Source organism: Agelaius phoeniceus, chromosome 24, assembly GCF_051311805.1.
Source record: "Agelaius phoeniceus isolate bAgePho1 chromosome 24, bAgePho1.hap1, whole genome shotgun sequence".
Classification (NCBI taxonomy): domain Eukaryota; kingdom Metazoa; phylum Chordata; class Aves; order Passeriformes; family Icteridae; genus Agelaius; species Agelaius phoeniceus.
This window is the reverse complement of record NC_135288.1, coordinates 2,380,434-2,399,294: the sequence shown is the minus strand read 5'-3', so window position 1 is coordinate 2,399,294 and position 18,861 is coordinate 2,380,434. Positions and strand designations below refer to the sequence as shown.

At 50.0% G+C, this 18,861-nt stretch overlaps 1 protein-coding gene across 6 annotated transcripts in view; it reads left to right on the top strand.

Moving 5' to 3' along the window:
* SPEN (spen family transcriptional repressor) overlaps positions 1-18,002 on the top strand; it is a 66,906-nt gene extending 48,904 nt beyond the window's left edge. For 3 of the 6 annotated variants that reach the window (XM_077190326.1, XM_054647754.2, XM_077190328.1), the window contains exons 9-15: positions 781-894; positions 2,440-2,540; positions 5,116-13,051; positions 13,496-13,891; positions 14,579-14,773; positions 15,589-15,747; positions 16,619-18,002. In XM_077190326.1, the coding sequence (XP_077046441.1) occupies positions 781-894; positions 2,440-2,540; positions 5,116-13,051; positions 13,496-13,891; positions 14,579-14,773; positions 15,589-15,747; positions 16,619-16,750 (9,033 nt within the window). In that variant the 3' untranslated portion in view covers positions 16,751-18,002. The remainder of the gene's footprint in view (positions 1-780; positions 895-2,439; positions 2,541-5,115; positions 13,052-13,495; positions 13,892-14,578; positions 14,774-15,588; positions 15,748-16,618) is intronic. The other 3 variants (XM_054647753.2, XM_077190330.1, XM_077190329.1) reach the window with 3 other exon arrangements.
* The last annotated feature ends 859 nt before the right edge of the window (positions 18,003-18,861 follow it).

Sequence of the window (18,861 nt, the reverse complement as noted above, 5' to 3'; positions counted from 1 at the left end):
TTTAAAAGCAGTCAGGACAATCACAGTGCCAAAAGTACATGGAAGAAGAGAGAAAGTCAATAATGGTGCAACACACCCCTGTCACACAGCGGGAGCCTCTCCCATGCAAGTGATTTATCACGTGCTGAACTTCAGTGTGGGAGTTGTCCTGTGTGTTTTTATTGGACATGGATGTGCTTAAAATTAAGCAACGTGTGTAAATCTTTGCAGGATCAGGTTCTGGCCTCCCCAAAGGATTTTTGTGGGTTTGTGTTGCAGCTTTGACATTCTTTATTGTAGCTGTTGTTGCTTGAATAATACATTTATGCTGCTAAAGGAAGGCAGTATTTGGAAATTGGGTGTTTAACAAGTGGTGAGTGGTACTGCAGACTGATAACAAAAGCTGGTTCCACTTTGGGATTAAATGTTTCCTTTACCTTTTTTCCCCCCTAAAACACATTGGAAATTTAAAAAAAAAAAACACACACAAGAAAAACCCCTTAACAAAGAAATTATACAAAACTCAGACAACAAAGAAAAAATATTCAAAGTAAAATACAGAAAAACAAAATAAAGGCATAATATACCTCAAGCCACAATATCCACAATTCAAAGCAGTCCCGTGTCCTTTTATTGTCTCTTCATTCCAATATGCCTCATCAGAAAAGTCTGGAAATTCACTTTGCTAAAAATTATTTCCTTCCTGGTATCCTCATGACTTAGGATTTTGTTGGGACTGACATTAAGTCCTGTGGATGAGGCTCTTATTTGGTTTTTGTTTTGTTTTTTTGTTTTTTACAGGTGGTGTTTGACCGCTTAAAAGGCATGGCCCTGGTTCTCTACAATGAGATTGAATATGCACAAGCAGCTGTAAAAGAGACCAAGGGGAGGAAAATCGGTGGGAATAAAATTAAGGTGTGCAGAATGACCTCCAAACCAAAGCAAAACAGGCAAAAAAAGAGGAAAAAATTGTGTTTAGGCCTTCCCCCTTAAATGCTGGCAGTGCAGACTGCCATGCTCAAGGAATACTTGGCAGGACACACATGTCCCACATATCAAAGGCTTAAATTATATTTTTATGCTCGGCTTATCAAGATGTCAGGGAATCCTGAACTGTTACTTTTAAAGCCTTTTCCAGTATTCTGCTGTTTGTTTCGCTGAACTTGTCTCTCTGAGCTCCTGAGTGTTGGTGTCCGTGTCACTGCCTCGTTTACCCCAATCCAAGGCACACTTTTGTCTGTTTTTGTGTTAAAAAAAGGAAATCTGAAGGTGTGAGTTCCTCCAGGAAAACACATGGCTGCATCCAGCTGCCCCATAGCTGATGTCCAGGCTCTGGGGTACGCTAACCTCAACATGCAGTCATGGTATCATGGAATGGTTTGGGTTGGAAAAGACCTTAAAGATCACCTTGTCCTTCCTTGCAACACATTTTAAACAACAATTGAAAACATTGCTTTAAAAAACACACAGAAAATACTTTTCTTCCTGGAGCAACACTTAACATGTACAGGGATATCTTGGATTTGGGTGAATGTGGTGATGCCTGTTCTGACTGTCCCATCAGTCCCACTAACTGGGGATGTGAGGTGTCAGCAACCCTTTGAATTATCTTCCTCCTCCTCCTCCTTTCTCCTCTCCTAAAGAGTGGGCAGTGATGTCAGGCATGGTCTCAGCAGCTTCCCACCTCACCCAGGGCTGGGAGTTGGCTATTCTGTAGTTTCTGAGCATGGTTTTGGGTATCAATCACTTTACAGTGCAGGAAAGCGTTTGGTCCCTTAAAACTTTCACAATTTGTGTGGATATTGTTGCTTAATGACTTTGGAATAAGCAACACCCCCAGTGTGGGCCTGTGCTCCATTGCTGTGGTTACACACAGGACTGGGCTGATTCAAAAAATAACAGGAACTAGAATGTTAGAAATATTCTGTTATGTGGCGTACACATCATGAAATCTGTTCCAATACTTAATTTTTTTTCACTATGCCATTAGCTTCTGAGCACTAGAAAACACCAATTCCTAGAGCAGCTGGAATAGGAAGCTGCAGTTCAGGAGCCTTGGTTCTTTCCCTGCTCTATAACCCCAGGCAAACATCATGGAGTCCAGAATGGATTTGTAATCCTGACCCTCTGTAGCACTGCCCTGAGATAAAAGGGACTTTGGAACTGTCCTGGCATTAAAAACATCAATAGCACGATAATAATGTGTATTTTTCCTGCTGCTTTGCCCAACAGAAGCCTCTGGGATGGCAGCTTACAACAACATAGTAAGGAGGTAGTTACACAGCTCCTGAGAAGCATCTTTATTCCTGGGGATGTGCAGGGCCAGAATTGGGAAGAGTTTGACATTTTTTATTAAATTTTACCCCATTTTCAGTTCTGCTCCCACCTTCAGCAGACAGGGAAATGTTGGCAGAGTGAGATATTTCTGTGACTGAATGTGATTTCCCCTTTCTTTTTCAGGTGGACTTTGCTAATCGGGAGAGTCAGTTGGCATTTTATCATTCCATGGAGAAAACGGGTCAAGATATCAGAGACTTCTATGAAATGCTTGCAGAAAGAAGGCATGTATCAATATTTTCATTCCATTTTTTGTTTTCCAGCATCACCTTACACAATCCTTTCACTATCATTGTCCTCCACATCATACAATCAAACTTTCTTCAGGCCATAATTCTTAAAAAAGTTTTTTTTTTCTTCTCAACTTAATCCTTATTTTTTAAGTTTTATTAAAAACACTTCTGCATTTTAGTTTTTTCTTTTTACCTCTTGACTATTTTTAAAATTAAATTTAGGTGATCAGACTTAAGCTGTGCAGATTAGAGCAGGCAAGCTCTCACACATCCGAGGCGTAGCCAGTTAGTGGAATTCCTGCTGAGGTGGAGGTTTCAGTTGTCTGCATGAGCCATATTTAAGTATCCTGTTTCTCTGGTGGGTCACCAGGACGCAGTTGGGAGTCATTCATCATGGCTTAGGAATGCAAAGAGCAGCTTATCTGTAACAGAGAAATGTGTGTGTTGGTGGATGTACATAAAGTCTGATAAACTGCTGCTCAGCCCTTGAGGAGAGAGTAAAATCTGATCTTCCAGCTCCCTCTTTCCAACAGTTTTTTTTGTAACTTGATAAAATAATACATTTTGAGTAAGGATGCATTTTTATTTTGAATAAAGCTGGGTCCTGTGTGGCTGCTCCTTGGCAGCAGCTGGCACCACATGCTGCACAGCCACTTATTTGTCCCTGAAGACCTGGCACAGAAACACTCCACATTTTGGGCTTTTTTTACCTTCACTGACTGAAAAAACACCCATGTTTTATTCCCTCCAGAGCCTGGCTCATGGTTAGGGCTCTGCCTGCCCAGGAGTCAGCACAGCATGATGCTGGGTGTACCTGGGAGCTGGATAAACCCAACAGTTCCTTGCAGCAAAACAGATTGCTCTGACAATGCAAAATGAGCAGATTTAAAAGCGAGCAGAGTTTGGAAATTGGTGATGAGAATTTGCATAATGGAAATACAAGTGTGCCTTCCCCAGGTCTTGCCAGATGTTGTGATGTGCCAGCAACAAGCATTTCCTCAGAACTGTGCTGGATTCGGGCAAGAAAAGGGCATTTTTGGATGTTTTTTAGCACATGGGACTCAGGTGGACTTGTCTTTGCCATGGAATAATCCTGATTTTTCCTTCTCTGTCACTCTGTGCTCACACAGTCATTAGGAGATCCATAGGGATAATGGATCATGGAGCAGTGGAGCGAGCTCTGCAGTGACTCCTGTAATTCTGCAGCTTCTGGTGCCCCTCCAAGCTCCTCCTTGCAGATGTGCTGAGATCTGCACAAACCACCTAACCACCTTCTCTTGAGGTTGTAGTTGGAGCCAGTCTAAATAGGATCCAAGGGGGAAAAAAAGACCATGAAAAAACAAACAAAATCCCTGATCAATATTTTTAACTTCACAGCTGCTTTTCACAACATCCCACCTCACTTGCAGGATGAGGTTTTAGTCTTCTCTGTTTTGTCCCTTTTTCAATTTTTTACTTTTCTTAAAAGGTGGAAGTTGCCAGCTTTTAACATAAAACATAAACTCTGAAGCCAAATAAACCTATGAGGAATCCCAGAATCATTTGGGTTGGGAAGGACCCCCAAGGTCATTGAGTCCAACCTTGATCCCCTCCCCTCCTTATCCCTAGCCCAGAGCACTGAGTGCCACATCCAGGCCCTCCTTGGACACCTCCAGGGATGGGGACTCCAAACCTCCCTGGGCAGCCCCTGCCAAGGCCTGAGCACCCTCTCCATGGGGAAATTCCTCCTGATGTCCAACCTGAGCCTGCCCTGGTCCAGCCTGAGGCCGGTCCCTCTCCTCCTGTCCCTGTTCCCTGGGAGCAGAGCCCGACCCCACCTTAGTACAGAGTGTGAAAAACACTCTGCAATAGTGAGGAATTGAAACTCCAGCTTTATTCCACCTCCCAGACACGCTCAGTCTTAAAAATCACTTATTTTTGCTGCTTGGAGGTATTGAAATAACAGCATTAATTGCTTGACTTGCTTTGCTGAATGAATTCACCTGATCTTATAAACAGCCTGGTATTTGTTGACTTGGTTTTACTGTAAACAGGCAACGCCAGCAAGTCACATGCAGTGAAAGAGCTAATTTGGGAATTAAAAGATCACTTGCAGGGCTTAGGTTTTTTAAAGAAATCTTACCATCACTTTGCTGCTTAGTAATGGAGAGATTCCATGCCTGAACTTTGATTTGACTCTTGATTTCAGAGTCAAATTAAGGTCTCAGGTTCTGGATAAGGGGGTGTCTTCACCCTGCCAGCCTTGTGTGATGCACAGGTGCTGTGTTGGTTTTTCCTTCATTTCATGCAAGGTTTGAATTTGACAAAAACAAAGGAGTGAGGGTGGTGAAACAATGCTTGGAAGAGCTGCTATGACATTACCCATAAAGTGCATTTGGTATTTGATAAGTTAACAAAAGTATTTAGTCCACTGCACAGAGATGCCTTGCCAAACCTCTGTGTGCAGCTGCCTTGATGCACGTAGGAAAAAAGATGAGAAAACAGTTTCTTTACATAGCAAAAAACTATGGTAACAGAGTAGATTGGTTGAGAAGGAGAGCTAGAATCTGTTTATTCTTATGTTTAGCAGAGACGAGCGAAGAGGATCCTACGAATACGCCCCTGACCGTACTTACTACGAGACCGTTCGGACCCCGGGGACGTATCCCGAGGATCCTCGGCGGGAATACCCAGCTCGGGGCAGAGAATTCTACGCCGAGTGGGATCCCTACCAAGGAGACTACTACGACCCACGATACTACGACGACCCTCGCGAGTACCGGGATTACCGGGGAGATCCGTACGAGCAGGACATCAGGGAGTACAGCTACAGGCAACGGGAGAGGGAGAGGGAGAGGGAACGGTTTGAATCCGATCGGGACAGAGACCACGAACGGAGGCCGATCGAGCGGAGCCAGAGCCCGACGCACTCGCGGCGCCCGCAGAGCCCCGGAGCGTCCCCCTCGCAGTCGGAACGGCTGCAGAGCGACTCGGAGAGGAGGATTTACAGCAGGTCCTCAGATCGCAGCGGCAGCTGCAGCTCGCTGTCCCCGCCGCGATACGACAAGCTGGACAAAGCCCGCGTGGAGCGATACGCAAAAAACGAGAAGGTGGAGAAAGAGCGCGTTTTCGAGCAGGAGAGGGTGGACAAGGAGAAGCGCTTGGTGAGGAAGGAAAAGCTGGAAAAAATAGAAAAGGAGAAAACAGATAAGCAGAAACGAAAAGCGAAAATCCATTCGCCCAGCTCTCAGTCCTCGGAAACAGATCAGGAGAATGAGAGAGAGCCCAGCCCAGAAAAACTGAAGGGCAACAGTAAACAAAGCAAAGAGAGGGGCGACAAAGAAGGGACAGCAAAGAACCGCCTGGAACTGATGCCCTGTGTTGTGCTGACCCGTGTGAAGGAAAAGGAGGGGAAGGTGATCGATCAACCTGCGCTGGAGAAACTGAGGGCAAAGCTGGATAATGACACTCTGAAATCTCCACTGCTCGAACAGAAAACCCAGACGTCCCAGGCTGAGCAAGCCAAGTCGGAGCAGTCTAAACTAGAACCTGTCAGAACCAAGGTACAGAAGGAGAAAGCCCTTGCCAGTCACATCGAAGTGGTGGACAAGGAGGGAAAAATTAAACCCAAAAAGCACTTGAAGACAGAGCAAACTTCCGAGGGGGCCAATGCAGTGGATTTAGACAAGTTGGAGGCTCGTAAAAGGCGTTTTGCCGATGCGAATCCAAAACCTGACAGGCAAAAACTGGATGTAAAACGGAGTAGCCAAGATGAGGAGGATGCACGCATGGTTTTGAAAAAGCAGCTTGATGCGACAGCGTCGTCTAGAGAAGCACCAGTGTTAAGGGAAGGAGAATTGGAGAGAAAACCCCTGAGGAAGGAGATGCTTAAAAGGGAATCTAAAAAACTCAAACTGGAAAGACTTATTCCTGTTACTAGTCCCAAAGAAGTTCAGGACACTCTTAATGTTGGTGGGATTGGCATGCGTCCCACCCTGGATCTGCAGGCGAGGCTCATGGAGGCACCTGAGGAACCTGTGGAAGTTCAGGAACTCCCTCCTAAAAAACTAAACCCAGTAAAACCCCAGCATAAACAGGTACAGCTGCTGGATGAGCAGGGAACAGAGAGAGAGGACACAAGGAAGAACTACTCCAGCCTTCCTGAAGAAACACCAGACCATAAACTCAGCCAAGAGAAACCTCAGTCAGCTGACACGGAGGAGAAAATCAGCATCGACATTGACCACACGCAGAGCTACCGGAAACAGATGGAGCAGAGTCGCAGGTTGAAACAGCAGCTGGAAATGGAGATAGCAAAGTCGGAGAAGTTTGGCAGTCCAAAGAAAGAGGTGGATGAATATGAAAAGCGGAGTCTGGTTCACGAGGTGGGAAAGCCTCCACAAGACGTCACCGATGACTCTCCACCAAGTAAAAGGAAAAAGACTGACCAGTTTGACTTTGAAATCAGCACTAAGAGAGAAAGGAACTACAGAAGTTCTCGTCAGGTGAGTGAGGACTCCGAAAGGATGTCATGTTCCCCAAGCATCAGGCACTTCCCGTTCCATGAGGATGACGACACACTCGATTCTCCAAGGTTAATGCCATTGAAGGAAACCAAAGAGTCACCTAAAATAGAAGAAAAGGGTCTTTCATACTCCAACATGACTGTGAGGGAGGACTCGCTGAAATTCAATCCTTATGATTCCAGCAGAAGGGAGCAGATGGCAGAAATGGCTAAAATAAAACTCTCTGTGCTGAGTTCTGAGGAAGACTCAAGTAGGTGGGAAACCCAAGTGAAACAAGAGCCTGGCAGAGTCGATATCAGCTTTCCAAGCAGCATTGTGAAAAGAGACAGTATACGGAAACGGTCTGTCCGAGACCTGGAACCTGGGGAGGTGCCTTCAGATTCGGATGATGATGGCGAAAACAAGCCCCATTCCCCAAAAGCCTCGTCCTTGTTAGAGAGTTCCAGGTTGTCTTTTTTATTAAGGGACAGAGAAGAGAAGTTCCGTGAAAGAGAGGAAAGACTCCAGTCCGGTTCCTTAGAAAGAAACAAATTCTACTCTTTTGCATTGGACAAGACAATCACACCTGACACAAAGGCCTTGCTTGAAAGGGCTAAATCCCTCTCTTCCTCCAGAGAGGAAAACTGGTCCTTTCTAGACTGGGATTCAAGATTTGCTAGTTTCAGAAACAATAAAGACAAAGAGAAGGTTGACTCGGCTCCAAGACCTATTCCATCCTGGTATATGAAAAAGAAAAAAATCAGAACCGATTCCGAAGGTGGAAAACTGGATGATAAAAAAGAGGATCATAAAGAGGAGGAACAAGAGCGGCAGGAACTGTTCGCTTCTCGGTTTTTGCACAGTTCAATCTTTGAACAGGACTCCAAACGCCTGCAGCATTTAGAGAGGAAGGATGATGATCTGGACTTCATCTCTGGAAGGCTGTATGGGAGACAGTCCTCCTCCGATGGGACGAACAGCACGGCTGATTTGGTGCAAGAGCCGGTGGTTCTCTTCCACAGTAGGTTTGTTGAGCTGACACGAATGCAGCAGAAAGAAAAGGAGAAAGATCAGAAACCAAAAGAAGTCGAGAAACAGGAAGATAAAGAAAATCGGCCAAAAACACCAGAAATGGTTCCTGATAGTAAAGAAACAGAACATAAACCTTCTTCAGCTGTTGGTCCTTCTTCAGTCACTGTCCTCCCACAGGAACCAGCTCCCATCGCTCCCGAGAAAATAGTGAGCGAAAAGGTCCTGGTAGAACCAGCTTCTGTCAAAGAAGAGAAACCTTCTGAACCTGCTGCTGCTGCAGCAGAGGAACAAAAACCTTTTCCTGAACTTGCTGCTCCTGTCAAAATGGAACCTCCTGAGCAAACAGAACCTCCGCCAGTTGTAGAAGCGAGTAAAGAAATTATTGCTACAACCCTGGCGCCAGAGGAAGATGCTGTGGCAACAGAGCATCCTTCGTACTTGGATACCAAACCTCCCACTCCTGGGGCCTCGTTTTCTGATGCAGACATCAGTGTAGATCCAGAACCTGAGGCTGCCCAGCTGCTTCCACCTCCGCCCAAGCTAGTTCAGAAGTCAGATGAGGCTGCAGAACCTAAAGAGGAAAATCCTCCACCCTCTGCCAACACCGATGCTGGTGTGAGTCAAAAGGTGGAGGCGGCTGCTGAGGTCCTGCCGCCTGTTTCCGACAATGATATGGAAGTGGAACCTCCGGTTGTTGTAAAAGATAAAAAGTCCTACAAAAGTAAACGGTCCAAGACTCCCGTGCAGTCGGCTGCAGCTAATGTCACAGAAAAGCCCGTCACGAGGAAGAGCGAAAGAATTGACCGAGAGAAACTGAAAAGGTCGAGCTCTCCTCGCGGGGAGACCCAGAAGCTTTCTGAATTGAAAGTGGAGGCAGAAAAGGTTTCAAGGAATGCTGCTAAATCCCCAAGTTCTGCTGCAGAGCCAGAAAACGTGGAGCTGAGCTTGCCGATAGGCCGGACCAGGCGCAGAAACGTGAGGTCAGTCTATGCTACCACAGGGGACAACGAAGGCCCATCTCCGGTGAAGGACTCCATGGAGGTCACTAGATCCACTAGGAAGAGAGTGGAAAAGGAACCACAGGAAACAGTGACTACTGTTCCCACAACCCCGAGGAGGGGAAGACCTCCCAAATCCCGCCGTAAGCCAGAGGAGGAGATCTCTCCAATAAAGACCGAACCGGTACAACAAGAGGTGGAGGAAGCTGAAACTAAAGATACTGTGGAAGCTCCTAAACCTGCAGAGGGTTGGAGGTCTCCTAGATCCCAGAAGCTCACACACACTCACTCATCAGCTGCTGCCAGCCAACAGGGGAAGAAAGGGAAGAATGAACCGAAAGCCGATACCACGGCTGAATCCGAAGATGCTGCTGAAAGAAGCGGTCAGGAATCAAGCATCAGTGACAACAGCAATAAAGCAAAAGCTGCTGAGAAAGAGCCAGCAGCAAGTGAGCAGAAACGTGATCGGAAGGAACTGGATGTGGAGAAAAATCAGCTAGAAATCCCCACAGTTGAGATCACTGAGAAGAAGCCAGTGCCAGAAAAGGTTACGAAATCCAAAAGGGGAAGGTACAAAAATACCAAAACGGTCGTTGATAAGGCATCCGTGTGTCTCAAAAATGTAGAAATACGCCTCAACGTCGATGAAGTCAAGGGTGCCTTGAGGCCCACCGAAGAGGAGGCAGAGCCGGTGGCAGTGTCACCACCCAAGATGAAGAGCCCTCCAAAAGAGGACATCCTGCCACCCCACTTCTCTAAGAATGAGGTAGAAGATTCATTCCCAGAAATGGAAAAGGAGGTGACACGGGAGCCCAAGCAGTCGCCTGAGGCTGCCCAGTTAGCAAAGCAGATTGAGCTCGAGCAGGCAGTGGAGAACATTGCAAAACTCACTGAAACTCCTCCGACAATTGCTGCCTACAAAGAGCCAACGACAGATGTGGCTGAAGTCCGTCAGGAGGAGGAGGCAGATAAACCTGCACACCAGGCCAGTGAAACAGAGCTGGCAGCAGCCATCGGCTCCATCATCAATGATATTTCTGGGGAGACAGAAAGCTTCCCTGCACCGCCGACATATCCTGCTGAATCTGAGGCTGAGATCCCCACAGAGCCCTTGGTGTTGCAATCCCCTCGGGAGGAGATGGAGCCTGAGACAGATCAGGCAGTGAACAATATCCTAGAAACCGAGACTGCCGTCGAGCCTGTTGTGCAGCCAGTGCCTGGCTCTGTCCCATCAGCGCTGGAGACTGAGAGCAAGGAGTCTGAGGTCAGCTTCAGTGAATCTTCCAACTCTGCACAGGAGGCCGAGACCTTGCAGGAGGCTGAAGTTGCTCGGAAGGAAAAGGGCCGTCAGAAAACCACACGGCAGAGACGCAAGAAGAGCACAAGCAGGAAGGGTGACGCTGCTGAAGTCAACACCTTTGAGCCGGAGAGGGTGCAGAGCAAATCACCCCCTGCCAATGAAGTAAAGACAAAACCTGAAGAAGCCTCAAAGGAGGAGAAGCAAATCAAACCCACAGCATCCATGGAGCCAAGTGCTTCTGAGGTCACCAAGGCTGTAGCTGCTGACGTTGTGGCTGCACATGAGGCTGTCCCTGAGAGCAGCACCTCTCCAAAGGTGCCTGCTCCGGCTCCTTTGGACCTGGGTCCCCCACCAGTCCCCCTCGACGAGGGCAGTCAGAGCGGATTCAAGATCCGGTCGCCCCTGGAGAACGCTGCCATCACACCACCGAGTGCCCCGAACGCGGCCCTTCCTGCTGTCCCCGCGGCAGCGGCGGCCAAGCTGCCCACCCCGGTGCCCACCACCATTGTCCCCCTTCACTCCAGCGCTGCCAAGGTGCCAGAGTGGATGGTCAGGCATGAGGAGCCCCGTGCCCGTTCCACACCCCCACCCGCTCTCCCACCGGACACAAAGGCGTCGGATATCGACACAAACTCCAGCACTTTGAGGAAGATACTCATGGAGCCCAAATACGTCTCAGCAACGAGCATAACCTCCACGCACGTGACAACGACGCACACGGAGCCAGTGAGCGCACCGTGCCTGGAGGAGGCGCCTCTCCACCCTGCCGTGGAGGCCATCAAGCCGGTTTCTGAGGAGAAGCCGGCCGTTCCCATCACCAACGCCCTGGACCCACCGGTGGCCGAAGCGCCAGTGTTCAGCGAGAAGGAAAAGGTCAACACAGTCATTGCTCCCAAAGCCACTTCTGTCATCAGCAGGATGCCCCACAGCGTGGATTTGGAGGAGGCTCCAAGGATCACCTTGGTGAAACAAGCTCCCCAAACCCAGACCTGCCTCGTCAATGCTCCCTCTCCAAAATTTAAGCAGAGGTCAAGTGCAAATGATAACAGCAGGTTTCATCCAGGATCGATGTCCATTATCGAGGAGAGGCCGGTGGAGACTGGGTCCAGTCCAGGGCTGCGGGTGAACACCTCGGAAGGTGTGGTGCTCCTGAGTTACTCAGGGCAGAAGACAGAAGGTCCTCAGCGAATCAGTGCCAAGATCAGCCAGATTCCCCCAGCCAGCGCTGTGGACATTGAGTTCCAGCAGTCTGTATCCAAGTCTCAGATTAAACAGGAGCCTATCACGCCATCCCAGCCGGCACCGAAAGGCTCCCAGACCTCGGCGGGCTATGGGACTGTTTCCACCCATTCTTCGTTGGTACTCGGAGCACAGCCCTACAACACCTCGCCCGTCATCTCCTCCGTCAAACAGGAGCGTGCCGCGCTGGACAAGCCTGACTCGTCCCACCTCGCTGTCCAGACCCCGGCGTCGCAGCCTGGCAAGGTCCTGACGCAGACCGTAAACACTCCACCCGTGCTGGTCCATAACCAGATGGTTGTGAACAAAAAACTCTCTGACCCAGCTGCTCTGAAAGTGGAGACAAAGACTCTGCAACCCTCCAACCTGAGTCCTGGGGTTAGTCCTCACCACCCTTCCCTCTCTGGGAAGATGCACTCAGAAGCAAACCACGTCAGCTCGGGCCCCAGCACCCCGACCGACCGGGCCATCTCCCACCTGGGGGTCAGCAAACAGGAGCCGCACTCGCCGCGCACCAGCGGGCACTCGCCGTCGCCGTTCCCCCGGGCCTGTCACCCCGGCAGTACCTCGTCTCCGGCTTTGTCCAGCAGCACCCCGGTCATGCTGGCGCCGGGAATTCCCGTTCCTCAGTACATATCCAGCATGCATCCCGAGCAATCTGTTATCATGCCCCCCCACAGCGTAACACAGACTGTGTCCCTGGGCCATCTATCCCAAGGTGAGGTGAGGATGAACACCCCTCCTCTCTCCGGCATTCCCTACGGCATCCGCCCGGAAGCTCTCCACTCCCCCCGAGCTGCTCTGCAACCCCAGATGGAGATGAAGCCCCAGCGATCCAGCACGCCCCAGCCAGCACCCATCCGAGACATCGTCATGCCCCCGCTGTCCTCCCAGCATCCCCCCGAGGAGGAGCTGCACTTCCACCACACGGCCGTGTGCCGCGGGCCAGCCCCGGTGCAGTCCGACGTGCTGGTGATGCAGCCCGACTACCGCATGCACCCCGGCAGCCTGCGGCTGGAGCAGTACAACGTCCCGCGGGACGTCAGGATGATCATGCACCCGCACATGGCCGCCGTGGGCGAGCACCACTCGGAAACGCGACAATCCCGCACGCCCGAAGGGGCCGTCAAAACTCCCCCGGTCAGTAAGACCCCGCAGCCTGGCAAAGAGACTCCCAAATCCTCGGAAGGCAAGATGGCCCACTCTCCCCACAGCGAGCCGCGGCTGCTCAGCGTGCCCTCGGGCAGCCAGCTGCCCGGGCTGCCCCTGACGCAGCCCGTGGTGGTCCCACACGGGGTGCAGATCATGCATCCCGCCGGGAGCTCCTTCCACGATTACCGCTCCGTGTACGGCGACATGAGGAATTACCACACGGCACAGCTTGGGCATCCGCAGTTCCCAGGCGCCTCGCCCATCGGGCTGCCCTCACGGAGCATGACCCCGTCCCAGGTGAGAAGGAAAACCCTTTACCTGTCTCCCTGGAATCTGGGTCTGTTTCTTATGGGAAATGAGGTTGAAATGCTGCTTAGCATCAGAGAAAGCTGAAAACTCCTGAACCCCTCTGGAGTTCCACCCAGGAGGGGGGAAGGTGCCTGCAGGTTTCTGGATGGGGTGACAGGGTGAGAATTGCCAGTACCAAGGTGGTGCATGGGTCAGGGATCCTTGGATGGATGATGTGACTAAGGATGGGCTTGGGGCAGGATTCAGGGCATGGGGTTTCAGCTCAGGTGGGCTTGGAAGTGGGAGACTGTCCCAGGTGCTGCTGCAGCAGAGCTGCTGCTGTGACACGGATGTCTCCACCAGGAATCTCATGGTGTCCTGGCAGCCTTATAATGGGGTTAAATACACCCTTGGCCTAAACATCTTTCCTTTTCCTCCCTGCCTGCTTCCCAGGGTCTGCCGGAGGGCGAGCACTCGCACCCCAGCCAGCCAGTCCGCAGCAAGACCCCTCAGATCCCGCAGGATCCCAAGGGCCCGTCGGCAGCAGGGCCGGAGCAGAGTCACCACGCCCCTGTGAACAGGCACACGGCACAGATGGACCCCCACGTCCACCTGCAGAGGGCACAAGGGGACACGAGCCAGACCTCGTACCCCTCGCCCGTCGCCATCTCCATGAAGCAGGAGCTTCCGTCGCCGCACCAGCCGCAGGCAGTTCCCAAGCAATCCATGTTTATCCCCACGACCTCGGGGCCGCCCCTCAGCCGCCCGGAGCCCCAGTCCACGCTCAAGCAGGAGCCATCCCCTCACCCTGTGTCCCAGAGACCTGTGGACATGGTCCAGCTGCTGACAGTGAGTGTCGTGCTCCTGATCCGGGGGGAAATCACCTGGTTCTGTCTCAGCCATAGCACCAAATCTGACCTTTCTTGCATCAAAAACTTCAGATGCAGAAAAGGCATTGTTTGGGTTTTGGGTTGTTTTGTCTCTGATGGATTTTAGGCATGTTTACTATTCCAAGTCAGTTTTACAAGTCAGCATTTTCCTGGAAAGTGTTTCCTTGTAGGCAGGGGAGAGAGTTGGTGTATTTCATTTAAATAAAAAGGAAAAACCACTCTCTCAAGTGTAGAAAATGAGAAAGAGGAGGGAGGCAGTAGGGAACAGGTACCAGCAAGGAGCTGAGAGTTGTGTTCAGCACCAAATGTCTCCCATGTGACCTCGAGCAGTTCTTCTGTTATTTCTCAATTTGTCCATTTGTAAAAGGGAACACAGCATTCAGGAACAGCCTTGTGCTGGGTGGGTGGCAGAGGGATTGGGATGATGGGATCCACCCAGGCAGGCTGGCCAGCTGGAAGGAAAAGGACTGAATTCCTGATTTAGCAGGAAGTAACCCAGGCCTGGCCTGTGGAGGGTTGATCTGGTGCTGCATCTCTGCTGAGCCTTTAAAACTCCGACGGAGGCGTCGGTGGCAGCCGAGCAGCTCAGCCTTTCAGATCCCACCCTCCTTGCTGTGGGTGTAATGCTCTCTCCCTCTCTTCCCAGAAATACCCCATTGTCTGGCAGGGTCTGCTGGCTCTCAAGAACGACACAGCAGCCGTGCAGCTGCACTTTGTGTCCGGGAACAACGTCCTGGCTCACCGCTCGCTGCCGGCGCCCGAGGGAGGGCCCCCGCTGCGCATCGCGCAGCGCATGCGGCTCGAGGCCTCCCAGCTCGAGGGCGTCGCACGCAGGATGATGGTGAGAGCCCAGGCTGGGGCAGGGGGGCAGGTTGGGAGTCTCAGAGCTTGGCTGGGCTCACCAACTGCGGGGCTGGAAACCACCAGGGCTCCCCAAAACCCCGGCTTCTGTCCCGTGGGCTCCTCAGGGAATGGGCCCCAAGGCTGCCCAAAGGAGCGTTTGGACATTGCTCTCAGGGGTGCACAGGGAGGGATTGTTGGGATCCTGTGCATGGCCTGGAGTTGGACTTGGTGATCCCTGTGGATTCCTTCCAATCCAGGAAATCGCTGTGATTCTGTTTTGGGATCCTGGTGTTTACATTGATTCCTTCAACCCAGGGAGTGTAACACGGATTTCAGATGATGAGCAATAGCTCCTACACTGCACTTATGGAAAAGACAATGAGAGCTGGGAAACCTTTAGGTCATGCTGAGCCCCGGGACAAACTCCTGCTGGCTTCAATGTGTCTGAGTAGGGTGGGAAGGGGAGTTCAGGTGGCCATGAAATCCATTTTTAGTCTTTTCACTATGGCTGAGCTCTCAGCAAGTTTTGGAATCAGAGAATCCCAGACGGGTTTGGATTGGAGGGACCTTAAAGCCCATCCCACTCCCTGCCATGGGCAGGGACACCTTCCACTATCCCAGGTTGCTCCAGGCCCTGTCCAGCCTGGCCCTGACCTTGGACACTTCTGGGGATGGGGCAGCCACTGCTTCTCTGGGGTACAAATTGTAACATCAAGGAATTTAAATTGAGGGTTTTCCCCCATGGATAGTGGATGGATGGCTGGAAAACACCCCCTGATGCAGCATTTCCCTGAGCCTGTCCTTCCCCTGCAGGTGGAGAGCGATTACTGCCTGCTGCTGGCCCTGCCCTGCGGCCGGGACCAGGAGGACGTGGTCAGTCAGACCGAGTCGCTCAAGGCCGCCTTCATCAGCTACCTGCAGGCCAAGCAGGCTGCAGGCATCATCAACGTCCCCAACCCCGGCTCCAACCAGGTATGGCATGGCACAGAGCCCTGCAGTGCCACAGGGACACCAAACCAGAGCCCAGCAGCATGGGCACAGAACTCTCCCTGCAGTGCCACAGGGACACCAAACCAGGCCCTAATGGCCTGGGCACAGAGCCCTGCAGTGCCACAGGGACACCAAACCAGGCCCTAATGGCACAGTCATGGTACCCTGCAGTGCCACAGGGACACCAAACCAGTCCCTTTTGGCACAGGCAGCTTGGGCTTCTGCTGGATCTGCCTGGGTTTATTGGTCAAACAACCCCTACATTTCCATCACCACCCATCAAAGACATGGATGGGATCCATAAATTTTTGATGGGATCAATATAATCATTGATGGATTTTATGAAAGCAACCCCAAGCCAAAAAAAAACCCAAATGTATGTTTGGTGTGTTCCCAGTTCATTTTTGGACTGAAAAAGCATTTCCCAAATGCATTTCTCAGCTCTTTTATCTCTGAAGTAGAGTCCTGGTTTATTCCCCATATCCTGATTTTTCCAGGACAGCTGGTGTTCTCTTGCAGAATGCATTTGGTGCTGTGGAGGGTTTATTCCAGGTGTGTTGCTGCACTGATTGCAGTTTAACCTGGGTGTAATTTAATTCTGGGTATAAAGAGCCCAGAATGAGCCCAGCACTCTGAGCAACCACTGAAATTATAATTAATGGGAATTTTTCTGCCTTTCCCAGCCAAGTCAGCCTGTGGTGTGGAAAACTCCCCATCTGGGAAACAAAACCCATGGCTTCTCTCTTATACCCGATTTAGGATGCTTTAAGCACCTAGAACTCACTGAAATGTCTCATTTTTAAACCTCTGTGGGCGTGGGTTGTCTCTGATCTGTGGTTTGCCCTCCCTGCAGCCTGCCTACGTTCTGCAGATCTTCCCACCCTGCGAGTTCTCGGAAAGCCACCTGTCCCGCCTGGCCCCCGACCTCCTCGCCAGCATCTCCAACATCTCTCCTCACCTGATGATTGTCATCGCGTCGGTATGAGCTGTTTACCAGTTACTGACTTTTTATTATTTTAATTTTAATTTTTTTTAATTTTTCCAAGGCCCTGCAGCAAAAAAAAAAAAAAACAAAACAAAAACAAACAACTACAAGTACAACAACAAAAAAAAAATCCCACAAAAAAAACCACACAAAAAATTAATTTTAAAATAAAACTAATTCAGAAGAAGGAGAGAAGGTTATGAAACAAGAAATATGCTGCCAGAAACCAGCCTCCTGCCCGACTGGCCTCGATCAAACCTTGGATGTTTACATGTTGCTTTAGCTTATGGACAACTGATGCACTCAGCAGGTGGACTGGGCTTGGGTTCCCATGCCTCCTTTTTGGGGAAAAAAACACACAAAAAAGAAAAAAAAAGAAAAAAAAAAAAAAGAAAAGGATGGCTTATTTTTTTTAACAAAAAAAAAAGGAAAAAAATAAAAAAGAACCTGAACTGCCTTTGCACTAAATTAGTGACTCGGACTTTGCACAGTTGGAGACGCTGTGACGTTCTGGATGTCTTGACACACATTGACCGCGCCGTGGACGTTCCGCAGGGACTCTGCTGAGATTTGTGGGTCAAGGAGCATTTCACAGTCATTTTTTATTTTATTGGTTGTTTCCTTGGGTTTTTTGTTGGTTTTTTTTTTTTTTCCTTCTTTTGGGGTTGTTTATTTTTTGGGGGGGGTTATTTTTTCCGGATGTGAACCTTCCTCTTCCTCCACCTGCCCCTGCTGCAGCCGTCTTCTCTTCATCTGGGATGTACAGTTTACACTGAAAAACAAGAGAATACAAAACAAACAACAAAACAAAAGGGAGAGCTTTTTTCCTTCCTGGTGGGATATGCAGAACTCAGTGGGTGTGTGTATATATAAATATATATATAATATATATAAATATATATAATACTGACTTTAAAAAAAAAAATCAAATCCCCACAACATACATTTTTTTTTAATCTGTGCCAAAAATGTGTTTTCAGAGAAAAAAAATCTTATTTTCATACTCAGACTTTGTATTGTCACTCATTTGTAAGTGCGCTTCATTTAAACATCCCCTCGTCTCATCAGCTGTGGAAGTGTTATACACTTGTACAAAGACTCTGCCCCGGCCCCCCTCGCCTCCCCTAACACTTAATTAATTTATGGAACTTGGTTTTTTTTTGGTTTATTTTTGGTTTATTTTTTTTTTTCTCAGCGCAGTTTTGTTTTGTGTGTCCATTGGATTACGAACTTTATTAAAAAATACAAAACACGTCGGCGCCCCGACCTCGTCCCTCGGCGTGGGGAGGGGGAGCGGGGAAGGGGAGTTTGGGGCTGCCAGGGAGGGGTCACTCACCTCTCCCTCAAAGACAACCAGGAAAAAAGGTCATTTCACACCAATTCCTCTTGATTTTCCCTCCTGTCTCATAAATACTTATGAAAACTGAAATCACAGCGTTTGCCCCCACTTTTAATCTCACCACGCACCAACTCCTCGCTGAAAATTACCCCTGGATTCTGATATTCATCATACATGGAAATGTAAGAGCCAGACTTGGTGTTTTTCACTGCTTTTCCACCCAAATCCCTGCCAGGTGCAAGTGGGAAGCCTAATCAAGGCTGGTGTAAATGGGTTAAAATCAAGCAGGTGTGGTAAAAAAGGAGGTTTAGGACAGAATTTGGGGAGTGGCCTCCAAAACCAGGGGAGACCCTCCCCCTGCACCCCCAGGCTGAGGGTGGGGGTGGAACAGAGCCTGTTTTGGGGTAAAACCAGGACAAAAAGGGGCTGCTGGTGCCCCAGGATGGAGCTGGGTGTGGGGAGCCAGGCCAGGACACCCCACAGCGACCCCCAAGTCCCACTGGGGGGGTCAGGACGGGACCTTGGACTCCCCCCTTTTCCCCAGGGAGAGGGACAGACCCCAGACACAGGTGGGGCTTGGACAGACGGACACAAGGATTACCGGGCAGAGGGAAAGGGTCTGACCCTGCTGGTTTCTGAGTGGTGCCTTTGAGGTAAAAAGGGGCATTTTTGGGGTGTTGTGCAAGGGCTGGGGGGGCTGGAGGGAACTGTCCGTGTGTCCAGCCAGGTGTGAACTGTCTGTGTGTCCAGGTGTCCGTGCAATGTCCGTCCA